The sequence below is a fragment of the Plecotus auritus genome (genome assembly GCF_963455305.1).
Source record: "Plecotus auritus genome assembly, chromosome: 7".
Lineage (NCBI taxonomy): Eukaryota > Metazoa > Chordata > Mammalia > Chiroptera > Vespertilionidae > Plecotus > Plecotus auritus.
The window spans coordinates 99,974,769-99,997,672 of NC_137774.1; the positions used below are offsets into that span (position 1 = coordinate 99,974,769).

Consider the following 22,904-nt stretch of genomic DNA (forward strand, 5'->3'; position numbering starts at 1 on the left):
TCCTAGAAAATATATTCAGTGGTCTTTGCTCAATCCTCATTTTCCTATACATTTTTATCAATTGGCACTAGCTGGAGACTTTGGAATAAGATGGGTCTAGTCTAGACCTAGTTCTACCACTTATTAGCTACTTGACCCTGGGGAAGATATCCTATCTTGCTAAACCTCAGTGTGCTCAACTATGAAATTGGAAAGAGTAGTATCTATTTAGCAAGGCTGCTTAAGGATGAAATGAAATCAGTATATAAAGTACAGTGACTGGCATGTAGTAGAGCTCAATAATTCGTGGCCATCATTACTGTCAGTTTCACCTATAATGATGACTTCAACTATCACCTCTATATAAAGGATTCCCTGAGCCTGAAAAAGTTTGCCACTTCAAATTCAGTATTTCCAAAACCAAATTTATTATAATCTCTTGAATTTGCTACTCTTCCTATGTTTCCATCTTCCCAAACCTCCAGGCTCAAAATCTAAGAATCAGCTTTGATGATTCCCTTTGATCTCTTTATGAAAAAAAAAAAAATGCTAACATATCAAAGGTCTGGGCACCAGAGGTGCAGCTGATGACTAGACTTAAGAGTACTTTTTACAGAACCCCATATTTCTGAAATATAATTCAAAAGTTCTCACTCAGAGGCTACAACATGCCAGGCATTGTTCTAATAAATTGGAATAACATATTAACAAGACAGACAAACACCCCCAGCTGTTGTGGAACTCATTTTCTAGTGTAAAGAACAGGTCCCTCTCTCCCCAACTTTAAATAACTAGAAATCAACCAATATACGTGGATTAATTCAGGAATTATGGAAGTTCAGTTTCCTATATCCTATGTGGAACATGTACTTAGAAATGGACTCTGCAGCAGTGGTCGCCATCGGTGGTCCGCGGACCACTGGTGGTCTGTGAGGTCCGAAAGGTTGGTGACCGCTGCTCTGCAGCACTTGTATCGACAGCTGAAAACACACAAAACTTGCTTGGTCATCTTTAGAGGCAGCCCAAGGATGGAAATCCGTATGTGAAAGTCTGCCTCTCTGCTTCTGGGGTACCTGCTTCCTTCTTTCTGTCATTTTACTGAGTTCGGTGTTGATTTTTTTCTCTTTATTTTTCCCTCCTTCTGAAATACTTTAAAATAATTACTTGCTCTAATTCTCAAGCATAATTTGGTTCTTTATTCTTAATTTTTTAAATGCCAGAGCCCTACACTGAATTGGAAAGGAGCTAGAAAATAGAATTCTTACACTTTTTGGATTCCCCGCTACCTTTAACTAGCAGAGTGCCTTGCATGCACTAGACAATCAAGACAGTTCATTAAACAATTTCCATTGCTCTTCCCCTCAACATAATACTCAACAGGTTTATTTTCTTGCTTTTGCTCACTGACCTTAGAGGGACCCAACCTCAAATTACAGACAGCTCTTCTTACATGCCTTCCCTTACTTTAAGCAGCATAATTGAAAATTTAAAACTCAGGTGTTCTAAATTTCCAGCAAAGAGCAACTACATATGTACTATCTATCTACTCAGGGGTCCTCAAACTACGGCCCGCGGGCCACATGCGGCCCACCGAGGACATTTATCCGGCCCGCCAGGTGCCACTGCCTGTCCTGCTTAGCAGCCGACTCGTCCCGGGCCCGCAGTGCGCATATGAATTTGTTCATAGTTTTTTTTTTTTTTAAACTATAGTCCGGCCCTCCAACCGTCTGAGGGACAGGGAACTGGCCCCCTGTTTAAAAAGTTTGAGGACCCTTGATCTACATATATAAAAGCCAAGTGACCGGAATGGATGGCAGAATGACAAGAACAACTGGAAGAACCGGTCACTATGATGCACACTGCAGCAGCTGAGCGGCCCGATGGGGGCCCGGATCGGCTCCTCCCAACCTCCCTCAGCCCCTCCCCCCAGCCAGCTCTGCCCCTGATCGCCCCCTCCCACCCCGATCAGGGGCGGGATCAGCCAGCCCATCGCCCGCAGCCCCTCCCCCAGCCAGCCTCACCCCCAATCGGCCCCCCACCCTGATCAGGGGCAGGACCAGCAACCCAACCTCCCACATCCCCTCTCCCCTTCCTGCCCGGCCCTGATAGGACCCCATCAGGGCGGGGCATCCAGGCCCCACCCGTGCAGGATTTCATGCACTGGGCCTCTAGTAATTACAGTAATTATATAATCTGATTTACTTCAGTTCACACAAAGTCATGCCTAACTTTAATAAACTTTATTTTACTGAAATGTTTCAAATCCCATTTTACCCAACTGACCAGAACCAGACGTAAAACAAGTAACATCTTCCTTTATGTAATTTTTAAATGTAAATTTTCCAGGCTTCCCAGATTCCCTAACCCTCTGAATGAAGGCCAATATCCCAGGGTCAGAACAGAATCAATGTGTTAACAATCCTATAAAGTTGGCTACTTAACACCAGTGACTTGTGAGTGTATCATAGCATCAAAATTGTTTTCACTTAAGCAAACTGGTGGTCTTTTGGCAAATGGATTTACAAAGAAGAAACAAAGACAATATTATAAACTAGAGGCCCAGTGCACAAAATTCGTGCACTCGCGGAGGGTGTCCCCTCAGCCCGGGCCTGCGCCCGCTCGCAGTCTGGGAGCCCTCAGGGGATGTCCAACTGACGGCTTAGGCCCACTCCTCCCGCCACCGCTGCTGCACTCACCAGCCGTGAGCCCGGCTTCTGGCTGAGCGACACTTCCCCTGTGGGAGCGCACTGACCACCTGGGGGCAGCTTCTGCGTTGAGTGTCTGCCCCTGGGGGTCAGTGTGCGTCATAGTGACCAGTCGTTCCACCGGTCATTCCACTGCTCAGTCCACCATTCGGTCAGTTTGCATATTAGGCTTTCGACCGAATGGCGGAATATCCGGTCGCTATGACATGCACTGATCACCAAGGGGCAGATGCTCAACACAGGAGCTGCCCCCAGCCCGCAGGCCCCCAAGCCAGCCAAGGCAGGTGCCAGCAGGGGGGCCCCCAACACCCCACCAGTCGACCCACAGATCAGCCCTGATTGCCAGCCAGGCCTAAGGACCCTACCCATGCTCAAATTTCGTGCACTGGGCCTCTAGTATATAATAATGTGTCATCATATTCCCAGAAACCTAAATCAAACAAGCAATCAAACAAATATATACAAATTATTTTTATAAGCCAAATTCAAAAATATGGTTAAGTGACATTCCTAGAATTTTAACTCAAACTAGAACATAAAAGTCTCTAAAATATTAGTGTTCATCAGGCTGATTTCCTTAATGAAAGTTTGTATAAAAATGACAGAAGCTTTGAGGTTTGACATTTGGAAAAATGATTCAGGTATTTTACAGGGTTTTTTTGTTCTCGTTCTCAAATTTTCTCTGATATTCCTACTCGGATAAGAAACTTAGTGCAGTTCTTATTTTAAGAGATTAAAAAACAAAAAAGGCAACCAGACTACAGTCTTCCTATTAGAACATCAGAGTTTAAGGGAAGGGGGTTGGGAAACAATCTGCAGCTAAGTGTGGGAGATAAATGATGATTCACTTAATGGCTGCCTGCCCAATCAATCTATTTCCAAAAGCAGTCATTCTCACAGACTATGAGTACAATCAAAGATAATACATGGTATCTGTGTAGTCAATGACTGGAAAAGGCCAACTAATATACTTTCCAAATATAATGAATTCATAAAAATCATTATAATATCTTCCTAATTCTATTTGAGTTCTTGTAAGCATGTGATTACCAAGTGATCACTACAAGGTTCAATATATTATTTAACCAGATCTCCATCTATCCAAAAATATGTATTAGAAATATTAAAACATTATGTATTTTACTTATGAACTCAGCTTTTTCTGAAAGTCATCTATCGCCCTAGCCCAGTGGTCAGAACACTCATTAGTCAACAGAGCGGCAAACCGCGGCTCGTGAGCCGCATGTGGCTCGCGAGCCGCAGTTTGCCGATCACTGCCCTAGCCGGTTTGGCTCAGTGGATAGAGTGTCAGCCTGTAGACTGAAGAGTCCCAGGTTCGATTCCTATCAGAAGCAAATGCCCGGGTTTCAGGTTTGATACCCAGTAGGCGGTGTGCAGAAGGCAGCCAATCAATGATTCTCACTGATCAGTGATGTTTCTATCTCTCCCTCTCCCTTCCTCTTTGAAATTAATAAAAATATATTTTTAAATAAATAAATAAATAAATAAAAGTCACCTATCTATAAACTAGCTGGTTGAAGAAGAATTGAGCTAGCAAATCTGTCTGAGGTAGGGGGTGTCAGATAAAATATAGAACACCCAGTTAAATTTGCATTTCTGGTAAACTAGAGTAATTTCCAAAGAGTTTATCAAACCTGAGCTAGGGTGCACATGTACTATACAAAACCAACTTTCTCATATACAGTAGGTCCTCAGGTTAGGTCGGAGATCCATTCCTATGGCGTGATTTTTGCCATAAGTCGAAATGCACCTACGTCACTTACATGGAGCACATACATAGCAGTAATGAAGTGAAACGGTAAAAAAAAATTTAAAGAAAGATAACAATTCCTGACCTTTACTTGTGGTAAATAAATAGTAAAAAACATAAAGCACATACGTACATACATCAAAATGACGGAACTTTTTTTTTATAAATAAATGGGAGATGGCGACGTAATATTTTAAAAACTATAACTAGATTTATAATTGAAATTCTTCATATTCTAACTTATGACCCGAAGGCATAGGACATTCTCACTGTTTTTCAACAAATATAAACCAAAACAGATTTCCAGTCTAATTTTCAATTATAGAAGAATTAAGCAAAACACAATATTCTTTTAGTACTACTGTCTTTCAAGATGTTACTATAAATGTTACTATATAAAATATCAAAATAAATTGGTAATGCTGATTTACCCCAATGATAACTAGACAAGAAATTTCCTAACCTAAACCTAATAGAGATGAACTGGAAATTACTTATGTAATAAAAGCTGTAACTACAGTAGTCTCTCCTTATCCTCGGTTTTGCTTTCCACCATTTCAGTTACCAAGGTCTGAAAATATTAAATGGAAAATTCCAGAAATAAACTATTAGGAGTTTCAAATTGCTTGCCATTCTGAGTAGCATAAAATCTTGTGCTGTCCTGTACTGTCTACCTGGGCAATGAACCACCCTTTTTCCAGCGTACCCACACTGTATTCATTACCCGTATACAGTAGCTGTCATAATATCCCAATGCTTGTGTTTAAGTAACCCTTATTTTACTTAATAATGGATGCTGGCAATTTGGACATGCCAAAGAGAAGTTGTAAAGCGCTTCTTTTAAGTGAAAAGATGAGTTCAGTATAATACAGTATTTTGAGAGAGATGTCAGTCACATGACATTTTATTACAGTACTAGAGGCCCGGTGCATGAAATTCGTGCACAGGGGGTGTGTCCCTCAGCCCAGTCTGCACCCTCTCCAATCTGGGACCCCTCAAGGGATGTCCAGTAGGATCGGGCCTAAACGGGCAGTCGGACATCCCTCTCACAATTCAGGACTGCTGGCTCCCAACTGCTCCCCTGCCTGCCTTCCTGATTGCCCCTAACCACTTCTGCCTGCCAGCCTGATCACCCCCTAACCACTCCCCTGCCAGCCTGATTGATGCCTAACTGCTCCCCTGCCAGCCTGATTGCCCCTAACTGCCCTCCCCTGCAGACCCTGTCACCCCTAACTGCCCTCCCCTGCAGGCCTGGTCCCCCCAACTGCCCTTCCCTGCAGGCTTGATCGCCCCCAACTGCCCTCCCTTGCAGGCCTGGTCCCTCCCAACTCCCCTCCCCTGCTGGCCATCTTGTGGCAGCCATCTTGTGTCCACATGGGGGCAGCCATCTTATATGTTAGAGTGACGTTCAATTTGCATATTACTCTTTTATTAGATAGGATAATTGTTCTATTTTATTAGTTATGTTGTTTATTTCTCACTGTGCCTATTATAAATTAAACTTTATCATAGGTCTTTATGTATAGGAAAAAATAGTATATATAGGGTTCAGTATTATCTTAAGTTTTAAACATCCCCTGGGGTTTTGGAATGTTTCCCCCTAAATAATGGGAGACTACTATTCTCTCCTACCACAACCTCTCTTTTGAAGATTTTAGTACCCCAGAAAACTATGAATAGAAAAATGATTGTACTAATCACTCAATTTTTATTCCTTGTATTACCTTTTCAAAGATTTGATAGAGAAAACTGAAACTGTTTATTTGAAGTTTTAGAAAGCTCACTACTAACAATTAACATAATAAAGAACTGAGATAAGACATCTAATACTCCTCTGACTTTTAACTATGTATGTTTTCTCACCATTTCAAGATACATTTTGCTGTTATCATCACCTGTTTTTATTTTTGAAGATATACTGATTAAAATATTAAACTGTTTATTCATGTTATTCTTTTCTTTTCATCAACAGTGCCTGGCTGCCCAACACACTGGCACCACTATCTCAGTTTTTCCCAAGAGCTCAGAATCACATTACTCCTTAAATGCAAATCAAAGGCTGTACAACTACAGAGTTCCAAACAATCAGGAAGTATACCATACCATGTAAAGTATTTTTTCAGTAGGTAGTGTCCTTAATATTTGTCTTCTTCCCTCTGCTTGCAATTACCTCTCAGCTTTATAGGATCAGGTTTTCAGTTAGCTTTCAGATCAGTGGAGTTGTGCTACAGTGGAATTAGAGATTAGCAATAGCTGCTGCCAGTTGTACCCTTTAAAACCTAATTTTGGAAATCCTGATTTACCAGGTAGAAACATATCAAAAAGGGAAAACTGAGCCCTTCCTTTCCCCCAGCCTCCATATCCAACTGCATTCTATCTTCTAATTATCTTTCACGTGCTTTTATTTCTTCTCATCTCCACTACCCTTTGTTTTCTCTCAGCTACAGACTTGATAGCTGTGTCCCTGCCTTACACTTGTGTCCCTTCAATCTAGTCTCTAGTAACAGAAATCTTTAGAGAACACTATATAATCAAGTTAGTTCCCTATCTAATTCTCCTTATGGCTACCCAATATACTCAGAATAAAGTCCAAATTAAATAACAAGACCTGTTAGGAGCCTTCATGACTTGTCTCCTGCCTACTTCTCAGTCTCCTTTCTCAATACACACCAACTTGACTGAATTTTATTTAGTTCTTCAATTTCTCTCTCTCTCCCCCTTAAGTTTTCTCCACTTATCACAATGCTTATTTATTAGCTTCCCCCACTGACTAAAAGTTCCAGGGACAGGTACCATATATCTGTCATTCCTCCTTTCATTCAAAGAATCCAGCACAGTGCCTAAACCCTAGTAGACATTTATATGTATATATCTGCTAAATAATGAATGGACAGAAACTGAAAGTGGTAGGTCTAAGTTTTTCAGCCATATTAATTACCCGTGATTCTAAGGAGAGCAGAGAGGGACACATATGATTCCTCTAGGAGCTTCTCCATAACACATACAAGCCAAGAACAGATTCATATTAAAGTCTTTAGATATCTGAATAGTATTCTTAGTCTCTTGAGTGGAAAAAATTATTAGATATATAGCCGTATCCTTCTGGTCAGTGAATTAACATGGTCTCTCTAAAGAGATAGCATTTGACAATGCTTTCTTTTGGCTGAACCTCTACACTTTGCTTCCCAGAGATGAATTAGTCAAGTTTCTTAATTTTTAAAGCAATAGATTCTTCTACTCTTTAGCACTGCCTAAGCCCCTGCCTCTATGCTAAATACTTTAAAATAATCTAAGGCACAGAATTTGAACTCAAATCTAACTCCAGAACTTGTGCTCTGAACCACAATGAAATCAACTTGGTAAGCTATATGTCTGATCCATACTACACAGGGTGTAGCAAAAATAGGTTTACAGCTGTGAGTATGCAAACAGTTTATTCTTGTTTTATTATTTACTGTACTATTTTCCATAGGAACAACTGTAAACCTATTTTTGCCCCACCCTTTATATAATAATTCTGGAAAGACAAGGAGCTCAAATTTAGACTCCATGATTCAGTTCCTATGAAAAGCACATCTGTAATAAAGAATATTTGAGGATCTTTCTGTAGGTCAAAATGACAAGAGGTTTAATCTTGCATGTCAACTGGAACCACCTCAGTGGTGCCACATTGAAAGCAACTCAGTATATTGAGGAAGTTAATGAAAATAGTGTAAAATGTATGGTTTTACCTATATTTTACTAAAATTCCTGCAAGTAAAACTAATCACTTATTCAGTATTAGAATGAAGCCAGATGTAGGCTCTACAGGCAGAACAGTTTTAAAGAGATGATGAGAAATGAGCAGAGTTCAAATATGTCTGAAAACATGTGAAAAAATAGAACATAAGTAACTGAAGTGATGAGCCAATATAATCAAACTCATTTGCCCTCTGTGACAGACTTCCCTGAGTATTCAGAAAACACTTGCTACAACATACAACACTTAGAGACATGCGAATGTATACAAGTACATACACAACCCAGCTTGAGTTATGCAAATTAAATATAATTTGTTCAATTAACTTTTCCAATTATATGAATTGAGATCATTGAAAATTTTACAATTCAGGCATCCTTGCCTCTGAGTCCCTCTTTCTAAAGTTTTATAGAACTACTGCCCTAACTGGTTTGGCTCAGTGGATAGAGCGTCGGTCTGCGGACTCAAGGGTCCCAGGTTCGATACTGGTCAAGGGCATGTACCTTGGTTGCAGGCACATCTCCAGTGGGGGTTGTGCAGGAGGCAGCTGATAAGATGTTTCTCTCTCAGCGATGTTTCTAACTATCTCTCTCCCTTCCTCTCTATAAAAAATCAATAAAATATGCTTAAAAAAAAAAAGAACTACTCAAATACCTCTATTACACGTAACTAAAAGTTCCATAGACTACAAATTCCTATAAAAATACTGGTTATATAATTTAAATTACCTCTAAAATTTAATGGTGAGAAAAACATGAGAACTTATATGATTTAATCAAGAACTAAATTTTAAAATTCAAATCAAGAAAAAATAAAATCCATCGCATAGATTCAGTAGGATGGATGTGTGTGTGTGTATTTCAAATGGAAATATGTGGAGGAAAAAATTCAAAAAATTTTAAAAGGTTCTATATTAAAATAGATTGAAATAACATTTATGATCTCAATTACTTGAAACCAGCATTTAGATTACCTTAAGCCAACATTTTAAAAGATCTAAGAGACTCAGTAATCTTTCCCCATTTCTATAATACACATAAAAGACTAAAACTTAGGGGGCTTGAGAGGACAAAATATTGTAGCTATCTCTAAGTGTATAGAAAAGGGAAAGAAAACACATCAAAAAAAATGAGTGCTTTAAATGTTCATAAATATCCAGAAAATTGAGAATATTTAATAAATACTTGTCCTTGAAATTATTTTCTCCATCTGATATTTTCTACAAGTACAAACAAAATATACCATTATAGAAAAATTAGGGGTATGTTTATTTGACTAATTAATCAGAAAGTACATTCTGAATATTTAGGATGAAAAAAATTAGATATCTACTTAACTGACTAGAGTTTGAAGGAGACATGTCAATAAAAGGAAAAAGATAAAAAAAATGTTCTATTACCTAACTCTACTTTAAAAGACTGAGCTTATTATTGAAAACTCAAGTTTAGCACATATTTCAAGTAATGCAGTTTGTTTTTCTAACCTGCAGTATGTACTTACAAAAATGGACAAAGGCAAAATCTCAGTATCTCTGTTGGTCTTCCTAGACCATGTTAATTTTGCTTTTTGGTTAAATACAAAGGAACAGAATTATGGAGAGTTCAGCAACAAGTTTTTCATTAGGATATGAAATCATGCCACGAGTTCCAAAAAAGGGTTAGTGGTATAAATTTGGGAAATAATCACTCATGCAAAAATCAGAAAATACCTGTACCGAGCCACCATGTCTGTCTGCTGCAAGGTGAGCTCTCAAATGGTGGGGATTTGCCTGCTGGGAGTCCCAAGCTGCCCTGTGGTCTGCCGACTGCCATTTATTTAATGCATGTGGCATGGATGGAAGAAGAAAAACCCAATATGTTAAACATCTCATCCTTATAATATTGAAAACAAACGTATAAAAGGAAATTTTAAAATATCCTTACTATTCTGAGTCAGATGCAATGATACTGCATGTGGAGAGATTTTAATTAAATTGCTACAATTATGTCATGATCAACCATAAAAATAAAATACAACCATAGAATTTTAGAAGTGAAAAGACTTTAGATGTCACAGACTCCACCCTCTAACTTTATAAATGAAATTAACAAAGAACAGGGAGGTAAAAATGATGTGCCCAAGAAAGCACATGGAATCAAGCATGAGCGAACTAAAAAACCATTCACTGTATTTTCTATAGTAGGGGTTCTCATTAGTTTTCTGATGAAGAACAACTTCTAGCAAGGTAAGGAAAAATAAATAGTACTTAAATAGTTGTTCCTAATATTCTAGAGAACTTTTCTCTCCTGTTTCTGATTGTGAAGATAATATGAGAACACAGAGAAGTTCTTTGAAAAGTTAAAAGTGCTATATAAAATACTATGAGAATATGACAATTTTTAAGAGTAACAATCCTAGATATGCTTCCTTAATCTCTTTTTATCTGGTTCAAATTAAGGAACCCATTTCTCTGAAATAGGCTGATATATTTATTATCCTCATTTTACTGATGAAGACACTGAGATGTTAAACACTTCCCTAAATCACAGAGGTAGCAAGGAGTACAGCAAAGATTCAAACTCAGAGTCTACTGCTTCTCCAATAACACTACCTAGCTCCTTAACACAATTACATCATGTTCTAAAGCCTTTGGTGCTCTTTACTTCCTTTTTCAAAGTCAAGAAAATCTTGCCATACAGGGCCATGCACATTGGTTTATAGGGAGCCTAAGAATATCAGTGGTGAGAGAAACCCTTTGGGAGGAGAAGAGATATTAAAATTCAAGTAGACACAATGAATAAAAGTTCAGGCACTAAGTTCCCTAAATTAAATTGCACAATTCAAAATTACATACTTTGTGGTATGAAGTATGTAATCATAAAATAATGATGATTTTATAATGTCTTTTCATTAAATTCTCCAAACTCATCACCAGAATTTAGCAGATGTGTAGCTTAATTAAATAAATTAGATGAGATAAAATCTGAACAGGATGGGAGAAAGAAAATGATGTTAAAGTTGAGACAAATATCTAAATGTTGCCCAGGGACAAAAGGCAACATTTGGGGGTCACTGACCTCTTTAAGAAGATAGTAGAATAAACATTTACATGCACCCACACTTTTTATAAAATATCAGGATCCACTAAACTTCAAGCATTGACTCTAGGTTACAAATTGTTTACCTTGGGACATAGTGAACGTTTTAGCCATTTAAAGAATTAATTTTTCTTCTTTTGGGATTGTGAACTATGAGTTTCTCATACAACTTAAAACTGTTTACTGCTTCACAGATATTTAAGAACTTTTTTTCTAGATATACAACTTTTTTCTATTATGATGACAGTCTGCATATCCAGGTTTCAAGTTCAATATGTAAGCTATATTAAAGGATTTCCAGGGGAGAAAAAAACAGACTCCCTACATTTAGTCAAACGACGACAACATGAATAACATATGGTTCCCACCCTCAGTGATCTAACAATCTAGCTAGTAAGACATGTCTGAAACATGTAGAAAATTAAGCCCTAAAATATTTTAAAAGTTTAATTCAACAACAAAAGAAGAGCTTCACTTACTATAATACCTAACAGCTCAAGTGGAAATGTTCAGAGAATATGAATTAGTAATTTTCTTCCAAAGTACATTTGATATACTAACTGACTTATTAAATACCAAGTCTGAGTCTTGACTTCTGAGCCATTTCTTTCTATACACAGCATCTATCAGAGCACTTAGCTATCAATAAGTTGTAATTTATATTTTGAATTAATTCATATGCAAGACCCTTTATTGTCCCAATTTTTCTAAGGCAAAATTCTAAAACTAAACTTTTTAAATTGGCTGTACTTTAAAGAATACCGTTAAATATCCCCTAAAATTAGCACTTTATTTTGTGATGATTTTTAACAAGTTGTGTTTTTTTCCTTTGATTTTTCATCTCTTGTTTAACCCTCACTAGAAAGAACTCTGATGGGATGAAAGGTGTAAAGGATAAACCATTATCTTTCTCTAAAAACGGTTAAAATCAAAAATACTAAAGACACTTTTTAACTCAGAGTGATAACAAAATTTCTTATGCTAAAGACGGCTCCAATAAAACTTTTTAAAAAATGAGAAAGTGAAAACATTGCTCAAAAATTTCAACAGCTCTCAATCACCTTAACTCAGGAAATCCATCTTCTATGCATTATCTTGGACCTACTCTCTGCTCCAAGCAAACTGAACTGCTTGCTGTTCTTCAAAGTCTACATCTGTAAATTTCTGCTTCATATTTTATACTGTTCACTCTCTCTAGAATGTTTTTATTCCTTTATCTGCCTTTGAAAATGTCATGCATTCTTCAAGCTCATCTCAAAAACCACATTCTCCTAAAATCTTTATAGTTCCTAATGATCTTCCATGGCACTTCATTAATAGACTTCATGCGATGGAACTTATTCTGCTTTGTAATGTATTTATTTGTGAATTTATTGTAATAATCATGATAACAATAACACCAACCATGAGCGTTGAGATTTATTGAAGGCTTACTATATGCTAGGAATTAACATGCATTATTTCTCTTTTATCGATGACAGAACTGAGGCTTTGAGAGATTAAGTAATTTGCCCAGGGTTAAACCATATCCAGGTGTGAATGATTACAGAGACTGAGTGAAATGTTAGCCACTCATTACAAAATATTTCTTATAGGTTATACTGTTTACTTACTTCTGCATTTCTGCAACATGTAAAATAGTGACTTTCAAATACTAGAAACTCAGTAAATAATTTATTAAGCTAGACTATAGATAGAAGGATCAACTGCTATTACAATTCATTCCAATAAGATATCCAAATACTTCTATTCTAATATAATGTCAAATGTTGCTCAAAATTATACCATTTTATACCACTAAATTATAAATTTATAATTAAGTTAATAGTGAATAATAGGGGAAATATGTATTTTCAATTCTTAGTGCGTGTGTATATAGTATTTTATCTGTTGAAAAAAAAACATGCATTTCATTCTTTCAATATGTATATACCTGTGTATATATACACTCACACACACATGTAAATACACACACACACATATAAAGCAGTCACCTGGACATGATAAAACACCAAATGCATTTATAAACTGTCAGAAGACAATACAGAAGCAAACTAAGACATTTCTTATCTAAAGGGGCAGCAAACCTGGTTTTTGGATTGTTGCATCTTCTCTCTGTGTTGATGTGCTTCTCTGTTTGATGATAGAGCAGGATCTTGCTGAACTGCCCCCACTGGAGTAGGCTGCAACACAACAGCAATTAGCATCAATACAACCTATTTCAGAAGTTTTACATAATATCATTTAGCTGTTTAAAAGACTCAAGGAAGAAAGTAAGGCCTTAAAAAAAGTCATCATTCTCAAATATATTAAAGCTAACAAAGACAACACAGCTACTCTTTAAACTGTTTTCAGAATATTTAAATGCTTTATCAAGTATTTATTTTTACTAATATAACAACAAAAGATCTTCTAATGCTATCATTTCTTCTAAACTACTTTTTAATATCAAAAATATGAAAGTATATCTCTTCATGTTTCTCATTTTCAAAGTTAAAGTATAAACAGAACAAATTATTTATTAAGGGAACAACTTTTTTAAATAAACTATTAAAATTACATATTGTCACTCAGAAGAGGCTTATAAAACTTTAATTTTCAAGTACAATTCAAAATATAAATTCTTTAATCAAAGTTTCTTTGAATTTCCACCATAAATAACATGTATATTCAAATCACTTAGCATTTAAGAAAAATATACATTAAACACTTAGTAAATGAACTGCTCAAAAATACTTGGAACTTGAAAGGTTAGTGGTTCCAAATATAGATAAAAACTTGTTAACAGTGAGCCACAAATAAAGAAAATTTTGTAAAACATTCTTACTTATTAAAAAACATTAGTGAGAATACATATTTGATGTTTCAGAAATCACCTCTTCAAAGAAAGAATATAATGATGTGTCTCTTTAAGTGCTAAGCACCAATCCTACAGTTATAATAAAGAATATTTTTTAAGTTATAAAAACTTAGGTACAGTTTTAAAAACTTACTCCAATCTATTCCAAGAGATAACAGAACTGCTAGAATAATTAAAATATTTTTAAATTACAAATATTTTAAAAGATGGCTAAAGTAAACAGAAAACAAAACTAGCTGATCATTTAAAGTAATGGTCAGCAAACTGCGGCTCGCGACCCGCAGATTGCCGCTCTGTTGACTAATGAGTTTGCGACCACTGATTTAAAGTAATCACTAGAATATTAGACCAAAAAAAAGTATATTTGACACTAAGAATTAAATCAGGGATGAAAAGTTTGAAAAATCACTCTAAAAAGCGGAGTCCAAATGTAGGGTATTTATAAAATTCAAAGGATAATATATTAGTATTGTGTTACCTAAACTGTCCCTAAAAAGGAAATAAAATGAACCCTTTTTCAAAAGTATTTGTTTTCAACTCTTTTCAGTTGAAGGATCTATACTGTGGGGGGGAAACACAATAAAATATCTATACTAATAAAAGGGTAATATGCTAATTAGACCGGGAGAACTTCTGGACAAAGCCATTGTGGTGGGGCTGAGGCAGAAACAGTTAAGGATGATCAGGCCAGGAGGGGAGGGCAGTTGGGGGTGATCAAGCCAGCAGCGGGGGGGGCAATTGGGGGCGAGCAGGCCGGCAGGGGGGGACAGTTGGGGGCGAGCAGGCCAGCAGTGGGGGGCAATTGGGAGTGAGCAGGCTGCGGGAGACAGATGGGGGTGAGCAGGCTGGGGGGGACAGTTGGGGGTGATCAGGCCAGCAGCGGGGGCATTTGGGGGCGGTCAGGCCAGCAGGGGGGCAGTTGGGGGTGAGCAGGCCGGCAAGCGGGGGCAGTTGGGGGCGGTCAGGCCAGCGGGGGGGCAGTTCGGGGCAAGCAGGCTGGCAAGGGGGGGCAGTTGGGGGCAAGCAGGCCAGCAGCGGGGGTCATTTGGGGGCGAGCAGGCCAGCGAAGGGGGGGGGGGGCAGTTGGAGGCGAGCAAGCTGGCAGGGGGGGCAGTTGGGGGCGAGCAGACCAGCAGGGGGAAGCAGTTATGGGTGAGCAGGCCAGCAGGGGGGGGGGGGGGTCAGTTGGGAGCGAGAAGACTGGCAGGCAGAGTGGTTAGGGGCGATCAGGCAGGTAGGCAGGTGAGCAATTAGGAGCCAGCAGTCCCAGATTGCAAGAGGAATGGCCAACTGCTGGTTGGACATCCCCTGAGGGGTCCCAGATTGGAGAGATTGTAGCCCAGGCTGAGGGACACCCTCCCCCCACCATGTACAAATTTTGTGTACTGGGCCACTAGTTTTATTGTATAGCCGAGAGTACTCACCAACTGTTTACCCATCCAGTCATATTCATAATCAAACAGATATCCCTTTCGATCAAACAAGTCAGTAAAAAGCTTTCTTAGGTAGTCATAGTCTGGTTTTTCAAAAAAATCTAGCCTTCTTACATAACGAAGATATGTTGCCATTTCTTCTAGAAAGAAAATAAAAATTATTTTGAATATACTTACCTACATACTCGTTAATAACAAAATTATTTAAGTGTGTAAAAAGCATACAGTATGGAAAGCATACAGTAGAAAAAGTAAAATTCTATATTGCAATTTAAAATTTTATAAATTTAATTACAATGACATTTTTTTAAAAGGGAGGAAATTTCTAACCTTGGTTATGAGCAGTATTGGAACCAATTGACCTAGCAAAATAATCCTCAGAAATATAACACAGAAGCTGTTTAATTCTTCTTTTAATTTCTGGTCATATAATTAACAATCATGCATTCCATTAAAATTCTAATGTATTAAAGATACATTAAAGGTCATACTCTCCAGAATGAAAAAGACATAAAAATCAATAGGAAAATGGTAAGCAAAACCATGTTTCACCATGGAAGCACAAAAAATCACTGTAGTAAAAGATAATAGGTTGCACCTAGCTGCTTTTCTGATTCAATTCATTCCTGGTAGCCAATAAGAACAGGATCACACAAAGCTCAATGGGCAGTGAAAGTGGCACCCAGTGACCTTGATCACATGGTGAATCTCACTATTCCACTTTCTAGCTAGTTATCTGGTTAATTTACTTTGGCACCACCATTTTTCTTGTAGAAATTTATATAGGCTTTTTAACTTGCACTCAATCTGCCTACACATAAACTGCTAGTACTAGCAACAAATATTTTTTTTTAACCCTTTAGTTTTAGGTTAAAAAAGAAAAACATAATTAAAGTTTGCTGACAATGAATAATATAGCCAACTTGGGAAAGAGCTACCAGAGATTATACTGCTGATATTATCGTATCTAATAAAAGAGTAATATGCAAATTAACCACCACTCTGCTACACCCACAAGCCACGCCCATCAGCCAATCAGGAGCGAGTATGCAAATTAAACCAACCAAGATGGCAGCAGCCACGGAGCGAGCAGGAGGCTTGGGTTTCCCCAGCAATGGAGGAAGCCAAGCTTTCCGCACACCCTGGTGGGCCCAGGCCTCCACTCAAGGCTACAAAGTTTCAAATATAAAAGATAAATAAATCCCAACAAAAAAGGCGGCAGCTGGAGCTGGTAAGAGCAGGAGGCTAGGGTTGCCCCCAGCGATGGAGGAAGCCAAGCTCCTGCAGGCCTGGCCTGCCTTGGCCTCCGCTACAAAGTTTCAATTATAGAAGATAAATAAATCCCAACAAAAATGGCTGCGGCCATGGAGCAAGCAGGAGGCTTGGCTCCACTCAAGGCTACAAAGTTTCAATTACAGAAAATAAATAAATCCCAGATCCCAGGGCCTCTGCTTGGGTCGCCGGGAGGCATGGCCGGCCTGCAAACCACCACAGGCCCCTCTCCCAGGCCACCCCACACCCCAAGGGAACCCCCACCCTGATCCGGGACACCCTTCAGGGCAAACCAGCTGGCCCCCACCCCCACCCGTGCACCAGGCCTCTATCCTATCTAATAAAAGAGTACTATGCAGATTGACCATCACTCCAACACACAAGATGGCTACCCCCATGTGGTCAAAGATGGCCACCACAAGATGGCCAGCAGGGGAGGGCAGTTGGGAGGGACCAGGCCTGGAGGGGAAGGCAGTTGTTGGCGATCAGGCCAGTAGGCAGGGGCCAGGTCTGCAAGAGAGGGCAGTTGGGGGTGATCAAGCCTGCAGGGGAGGGCAGTTAGGGGGGACCAGGCTGGCAGAGGAAAGAAGTCGGGGGCGACCGGGCCTGCAGGGAAGGGAAATTGGGGGAGACCCAGGCCTGCAGGGGAGAGCAGTTGGGGGGAACCAGGCCTGCGGGGGAGGGCAGTTAGGGGTGACCTGGCCTGCAGGGGAGGGCAGTTAAGGGTGACAGGGCCTGCAGAGGAGGGCAGTTAGGGGCAAACAGGCTGGCAGGGGAGAAAAGTTGGGCATCAATCAGGCTGGCAGGGGAGTGGTTAGGGGATGATCAGGCTGGCAGGCAGAAGCAGTTAGGGGCAATCAGGCAGGCAGGCAGGCGAGCAGTTGGGAGCCAGCAGTCCTGGATTGTGAGAGGGATCCCCTACTGGGATCGGGCCTAAACGGGCAGTTGGACATCCCTCGAGGGGTCCCCGATTGGAGAGGGTGCAGGCTGGGCTGAGGGACACACACCCCTGTGCACGAATTTCAAGCACCGGGCCTCTAGTTAGAGTAATAATGTCAGCATTATACAGGCAAAGTTGTGGATATCAAAGTGAGATTGAATTCATCCTATCTTCAAGTTTGCTTCTCTGTTTTCTCAATGTTATTGCACATATCTCAGCAGGTATTTGAATACATTAGCAACACATTATTCTTATTTATTTTTTATTCTTAATTCTTAATTGATTTAGAAATCTTAAGTAAGTTTCTGTTGGTTTGAGTCACCATAAATCTACATGAAAGCTAAACTATTCTCATAAAGCTCCTTAATATGAAATTAGCCTAAAGGTAATAAGGGTAGGAAGTTTTTAACGGTACTTTGAAAACTGGACTAAATCGTACATCATATACCTACGTTGAGTTGGACAATGAGACTCAAATGACTAACATTATACACTGAAACTTTATAGTTGGTATTTCTTAGCAAATATTTTTTTAAATTCTTTGTTGTTTTCTTTATTGTTTAAAGTATTACATATGAATCCTTTTTCCCCCATTGACCTCTCCCCACTCGCCCTCCCCTTCCCCCCCCCCCGCCCCCACACATGCCCTCACCACCCCTATTGACTGTGTCCATGGGTTCTGGGTTATACTTATATGCACACATACAAGTCCTTTGGTTGATCTCTCTCCCTCCTTTCTCCCAACCCCCCTTCCAAATATTTTAACTTCTTACAAGTATTTTATTGAAGAAAATATTACTTCAGCTGGTATTGGTCTGCATTACTAAAGATGGGATTTTCTTAACAAAGCTAATATAGAAACTGACCCTGTGGTCTGTGAGTCAAATGCTGACATCTTTTACATAATACTTTGAGCTCATTTTTTTAAAACATGAAAAAAGGTACTTATAGACTTAAACAATGATTAACAGTTCTGGCTCCTGTGTATGAGCATATGGATCAATGTGGCATTATTCATTACCTGGAAAATTTTCACATAACACTTCTATTGGTGTGGCTCGTTTTGTATCTCCAATTTTCTGATACCTCTCTTTTAGTGTGTCAGCCTAAAACAGGGGAAGAAAAAAAACCTTGAGAAAGTGGTAATTTTAAAATTAAATACTTGGAAGACTGGATCACAATATATTAACAATTTCTAAAATTCAATAAGGCAACGTAAAAATGTTTACCTTTAAACCTTGCCAAGGAAGACTTCCTCTAAGAAAATACATGAACATATGACCTAAAGCTTCTAAGTCATCTCTTCTACTTTGTTCTGAAATATAAGAACATAAATTTCACTTGCCTCTTCCAGTTAAGAATGCAAGAATGGAGAACTAATTCTTCTGTTATATACCGATTAATTCCTAAAAGTTTAGTATATAAATACATAATATAGATCTAGTGCTTATATGTGACAAGGTCTTATCTAGTTAAACAATAATGTTTTTACATTAAAATTATCATACATCTTTAAAATATGCTATATTTCTGGAGATGCTATTGAGGACTTATTTCTCTCCTGAGATATCTACACTAATGAAAGAGAAACATTCAAATTAACCATCACTCCGCTACACCCACAAGCCATGCCCACCAGCCAATCAGGAGCGAGTATGCAAATTAACCCAACCAAGATGACAGCCGACCACAGAGCTGGAGCAAGCAGGAGGCTTGGGTTGCCCCGGAAATGGAGGAAGCCAAACTTCCTGCCCGCCCTGGCCGGCCCTGGCCTCCGCTCAAGGCTACAAAGTTTCAATTATAGAAGGTAAGTAAATCCTAGATACTTGCTTCCAGCGGCCCTGGCCTCTGCTCAAGGAGGCACTGAAAAAAAGAAAAAGAAAAAAAGGAGGGGCTGGGACCTTGGGTCGCCAGAGGGTGATCAGGCCAGGATGGGACAGCAGTGGCCGTTGGGGGTAAGCAGACCGCCAGGGGGGCCAGTTGGGGGTGAGCAGGCCGTCAGTGGGGATCGGTTAGAGGTGATCAGAACAGCGGGGGGGGCCAGTCTGAAGTGAGCAGGCCAGCAGGGGGGCAGTTGGGGGTGAGCAGGCCAGTGGGGAGGGAAGGTGGGGGTGATCAGGCCAGCAGGGGGGGCAGTTGGGAGTGATCAGGCTGGTGAGGGGGCATTTGGGGGCGAGCTGGCCAGCAGCGGGGGGGAGTTGGGGGCGAGCAGGCCGGCAGGCAGAGTGGTTAGGGGCAATCAGGCAGGGAGGCAGGCAGAGTGGTTAGGGGCTGGAGCCAGCAGTCCCAGATTGTGAGAGGGATGTCCAACTGCCAGTTTAGGCCCGATCCCTGTAAACCAGCAATAGGACATCCTTCGAGGAGTCCCAGATTGGAGACGGTGCAGGCCGGGCTAAGGAACACCCCACCCCCGTGCATGAATTTCATGCACCGGGCCACTAGTCTATTCACAGAAACATAAGGCAAGGGGGGGAAAGGTTCCATGGTCAAATAGTCACTGTGTACTAAAGCTCTGTCTTAAAGATTCAGAATCCTATCTAATAAAAGAGAAACATGCAAATTAACCACCTGCTACACCCACCAGCCAATCAGAGCGAGTATGCAAATTAACCCAACAAAGATGGCGGATAATTTGCATATGCAGGCACTGAGCAGCCTGGGTCCCGGGAACATCCTCCAGACCCAGGCCGCTCCTAGCCTGTAGGCCCATGCTTAGGCCCTGAGCGACAGGGGTCCCAGAATGCCCCCAGGCCACTCCAGGCCTATGGGTGCAGGCACCAAGCGGCTGGGGGTGGGGCGGGAACATCCCCGCGTCGCCATGTTCCCGCCCTGCCCCTAGCTGCTTGCGCATGCTCCAGCACCAAGCGGCGGTTTGAGTCCATGCCCCCAGCCCGGCGCCCATGACAGGGGGCTGGCTGCTGGCCTCTGGGGCATGCGGAGACCCCGGCAGCCACCACTGTGTGCGGCCCAGAGGTCCCTGCATGCCCCCCAGCCTGGTGCCCATGGTGGGGCTGGCTGCTGGCCTCGGGGGCATTTGGAGATAGATGTTTCCACCCCGCCCCCAGCCGCTTGCATGTGCTCTGGCACCAAGTGGCGGATCGCGTCCACGCCCCCAGCCGGGCACCCACAACGGGGGGATGGCTGCTGGCCTCTGGAGTGTGGAGAGGCCCCGGTGGCCACCACTGGGTGGCAGGGACACACCCCTAGCTCAGTGGACACAACACAGGGGCTGCATGAGCTGCAGAGGAAACACCTTTTTTTAAAAATATATATTTTATTGATTTTTTTTTACATAGAAGAGGGGAGAGGGATAGACAGTCAGAAATATCAATGAGAGAGAAACATCGATTAGCTGCCTCCTGCACACTTCCCACTGGGATGTGCCTCCAACAAAGGTACATGCCCTTAACAGGAATCAAACCTGGGACCCTTCAGTCTGCAAGCCCACGGTCTATCCAGTGAGCCAAACCAGTTTGAGAGTAAATACCTTTTCTGACAGCTCATTGGCTAACCTCCCTGTAGGCCACCACTTGCAGTGTTCTTGGTAACTTGGGTTATAAGAATCCAAGAAGGTGGTCTAGGGTTTTTCCACCACACTCCTGGAGGAAAAAATGAAGGTCCGCTACTAGAGGGGCTAAGAAATGTCATATCCTGCCTTAGCTGGTTTGCTCAGTGGATAGAGCCTCGGCCTGCTGACTGCAGGGTCCGGGTTCAATTCTGATCAAGGGCATGTACCTAGGTTACAGGCTCCTCCATGGCCAGGGCCCAGGTCAGGTCAGGGCTCATGCAGGAGGCAACCAATCAAAGTGTCCCTCTCACAATGATGTTTCTCTCTGTCTCTCCCTCTCTCTTCCACACTCTCTAAAAATCAATGGAAACATATCCTCAGATGAGGATAAAAAAAAAAAATGTCATATCCTATGAAAGATACATCTTGAAAATGCCTAAAGAAAGTTGTCATTTTTTCACAGTGAAGGGACTAGAGTCCGTGTTGATGAAAACACCTTGGCGGCTGCAGTGGCTGGCAGTGGCTACAGCAGTGGGGTCATGGGGCTGGTGCCTTCCCTTGATCAGCCCAGTTGCCTCCCGCAGGGGGTGGCCAGACTGCGGCTGAGGCCCACTCCCCATGGGACATCATTCCGTAGGACATCCCCTGAGGGCTCCCAGTCTGTGAGAGGGGGCAGGCTGGACTGAGGGAACCCCCCCCCCCGTGCACGATTTTTGTGCACCGGGTCACTAGTGTACCATATGAAAGATTCTGAAAAAAAAAAAAAAAAAAACTAGAATTTTTCCCTAAAAGATTAATCCTAATGTTAACCTTAAACGTTAAACCCCAATAATGTCTAACTTCATTTAACCCTGCATTTCCTAAATTTATGAGCACAAACTTCCATCCCACAAACATCATTGATTTTAAAAACAATTAGTATTCTCTATAATATGTTTTTTAAAAAACACTTGTGTTTGACAGACACAACCCAACATGTATAATCCTCTAAAAATGTACTGCTAAAAACAATTATCATTTTCAAATTGCAATTATTGTCTTAGTAATAAACTATTGTATAGCACACAACCGAGTGACAATCACAGACTAAAGGAGGTATTTACAAATATTGGCTGAGTGCATTTTTTCAATTTTTTTTATCACTGAAGTTAAATGCTTAAAATAACATAAAAAATGCTAACAATAAAAGGAAAAAATAATACTTTAATAATAAAAGGATGTTCATGTGCAAGATGTTCTATACAAATGAATAATCATACTATTTAAGCAGTACTAAATGCTTTTGAAAAGGCAAACGAGCATTAAAGGTTCAGAAAAGGTTTTAATTTTTGCTATGTAATTTCATACCATTCTATAATTGTCTCCTATAACATGTGCTACAGTTTAAAAATATATGTTTGTGTTATTTTTTAATCAGTATCTATGCTCCCATGAAATAGCAAGTCCCAGGAGGCCAGATGTCTATTTGTCTCATTATCCTCAGATCTAGTATAATGGCTGCCACAGAGCAGGCACTCAACACAAACTATTTAAATACATAAATGAATATTTGGGCCGAAACCGGTTTGGCTCAGTGGATAGAGCGTCGGCCTGCGGACTGAAGGGTCCCGGGTTCGATTC

At 40.5% G+C, this 22,904-nt stretch overlaps 1 protein-coding gene across 4 annotated transcripts in view; it reads right to left on the reverse strand.

Annotated features, from left to right (window-relative positions):
* The window catches only part of CSNK1G3 (casein kinase 1 gamma 3), a 119,288-nt gene that overhangs the window by 14,920 nt on the left and 81,464 nt on the right, over positions 1-22,904 (reverse strand). Inside the window, exons 7-11 of one of the 4 annotated variants that reach the window (XM_080677934.1) lie at positions 19,006-19,091; positions 18,798-18,882; positions 15,556-15,704; positions 13,359-13,454; positions 9,903-9,998 (exon numbers count right to left, since the gene is read on the reverse strand). In XM_080677934.1, coding sequence (XP_080534060.1) covers positions 9,903-9,998; positions 13,359-13,454; positions 15,556-15,704; positions 18,798-18,882; positions 19,006-19,091 — 512 coding nt within the window. The remainder of the gene's footprint in view (positions 1-9,902; positions 9,999-13,358; positions 13,455-15,555; positions 15,705-18,797; positions 18,883-19,005; positions 19,092-22,904) is intronic. The other 3 variants (XM_080677935.1, XM_080677936.1, XM_080677937.1) reach the window with 3 other exon arrangements.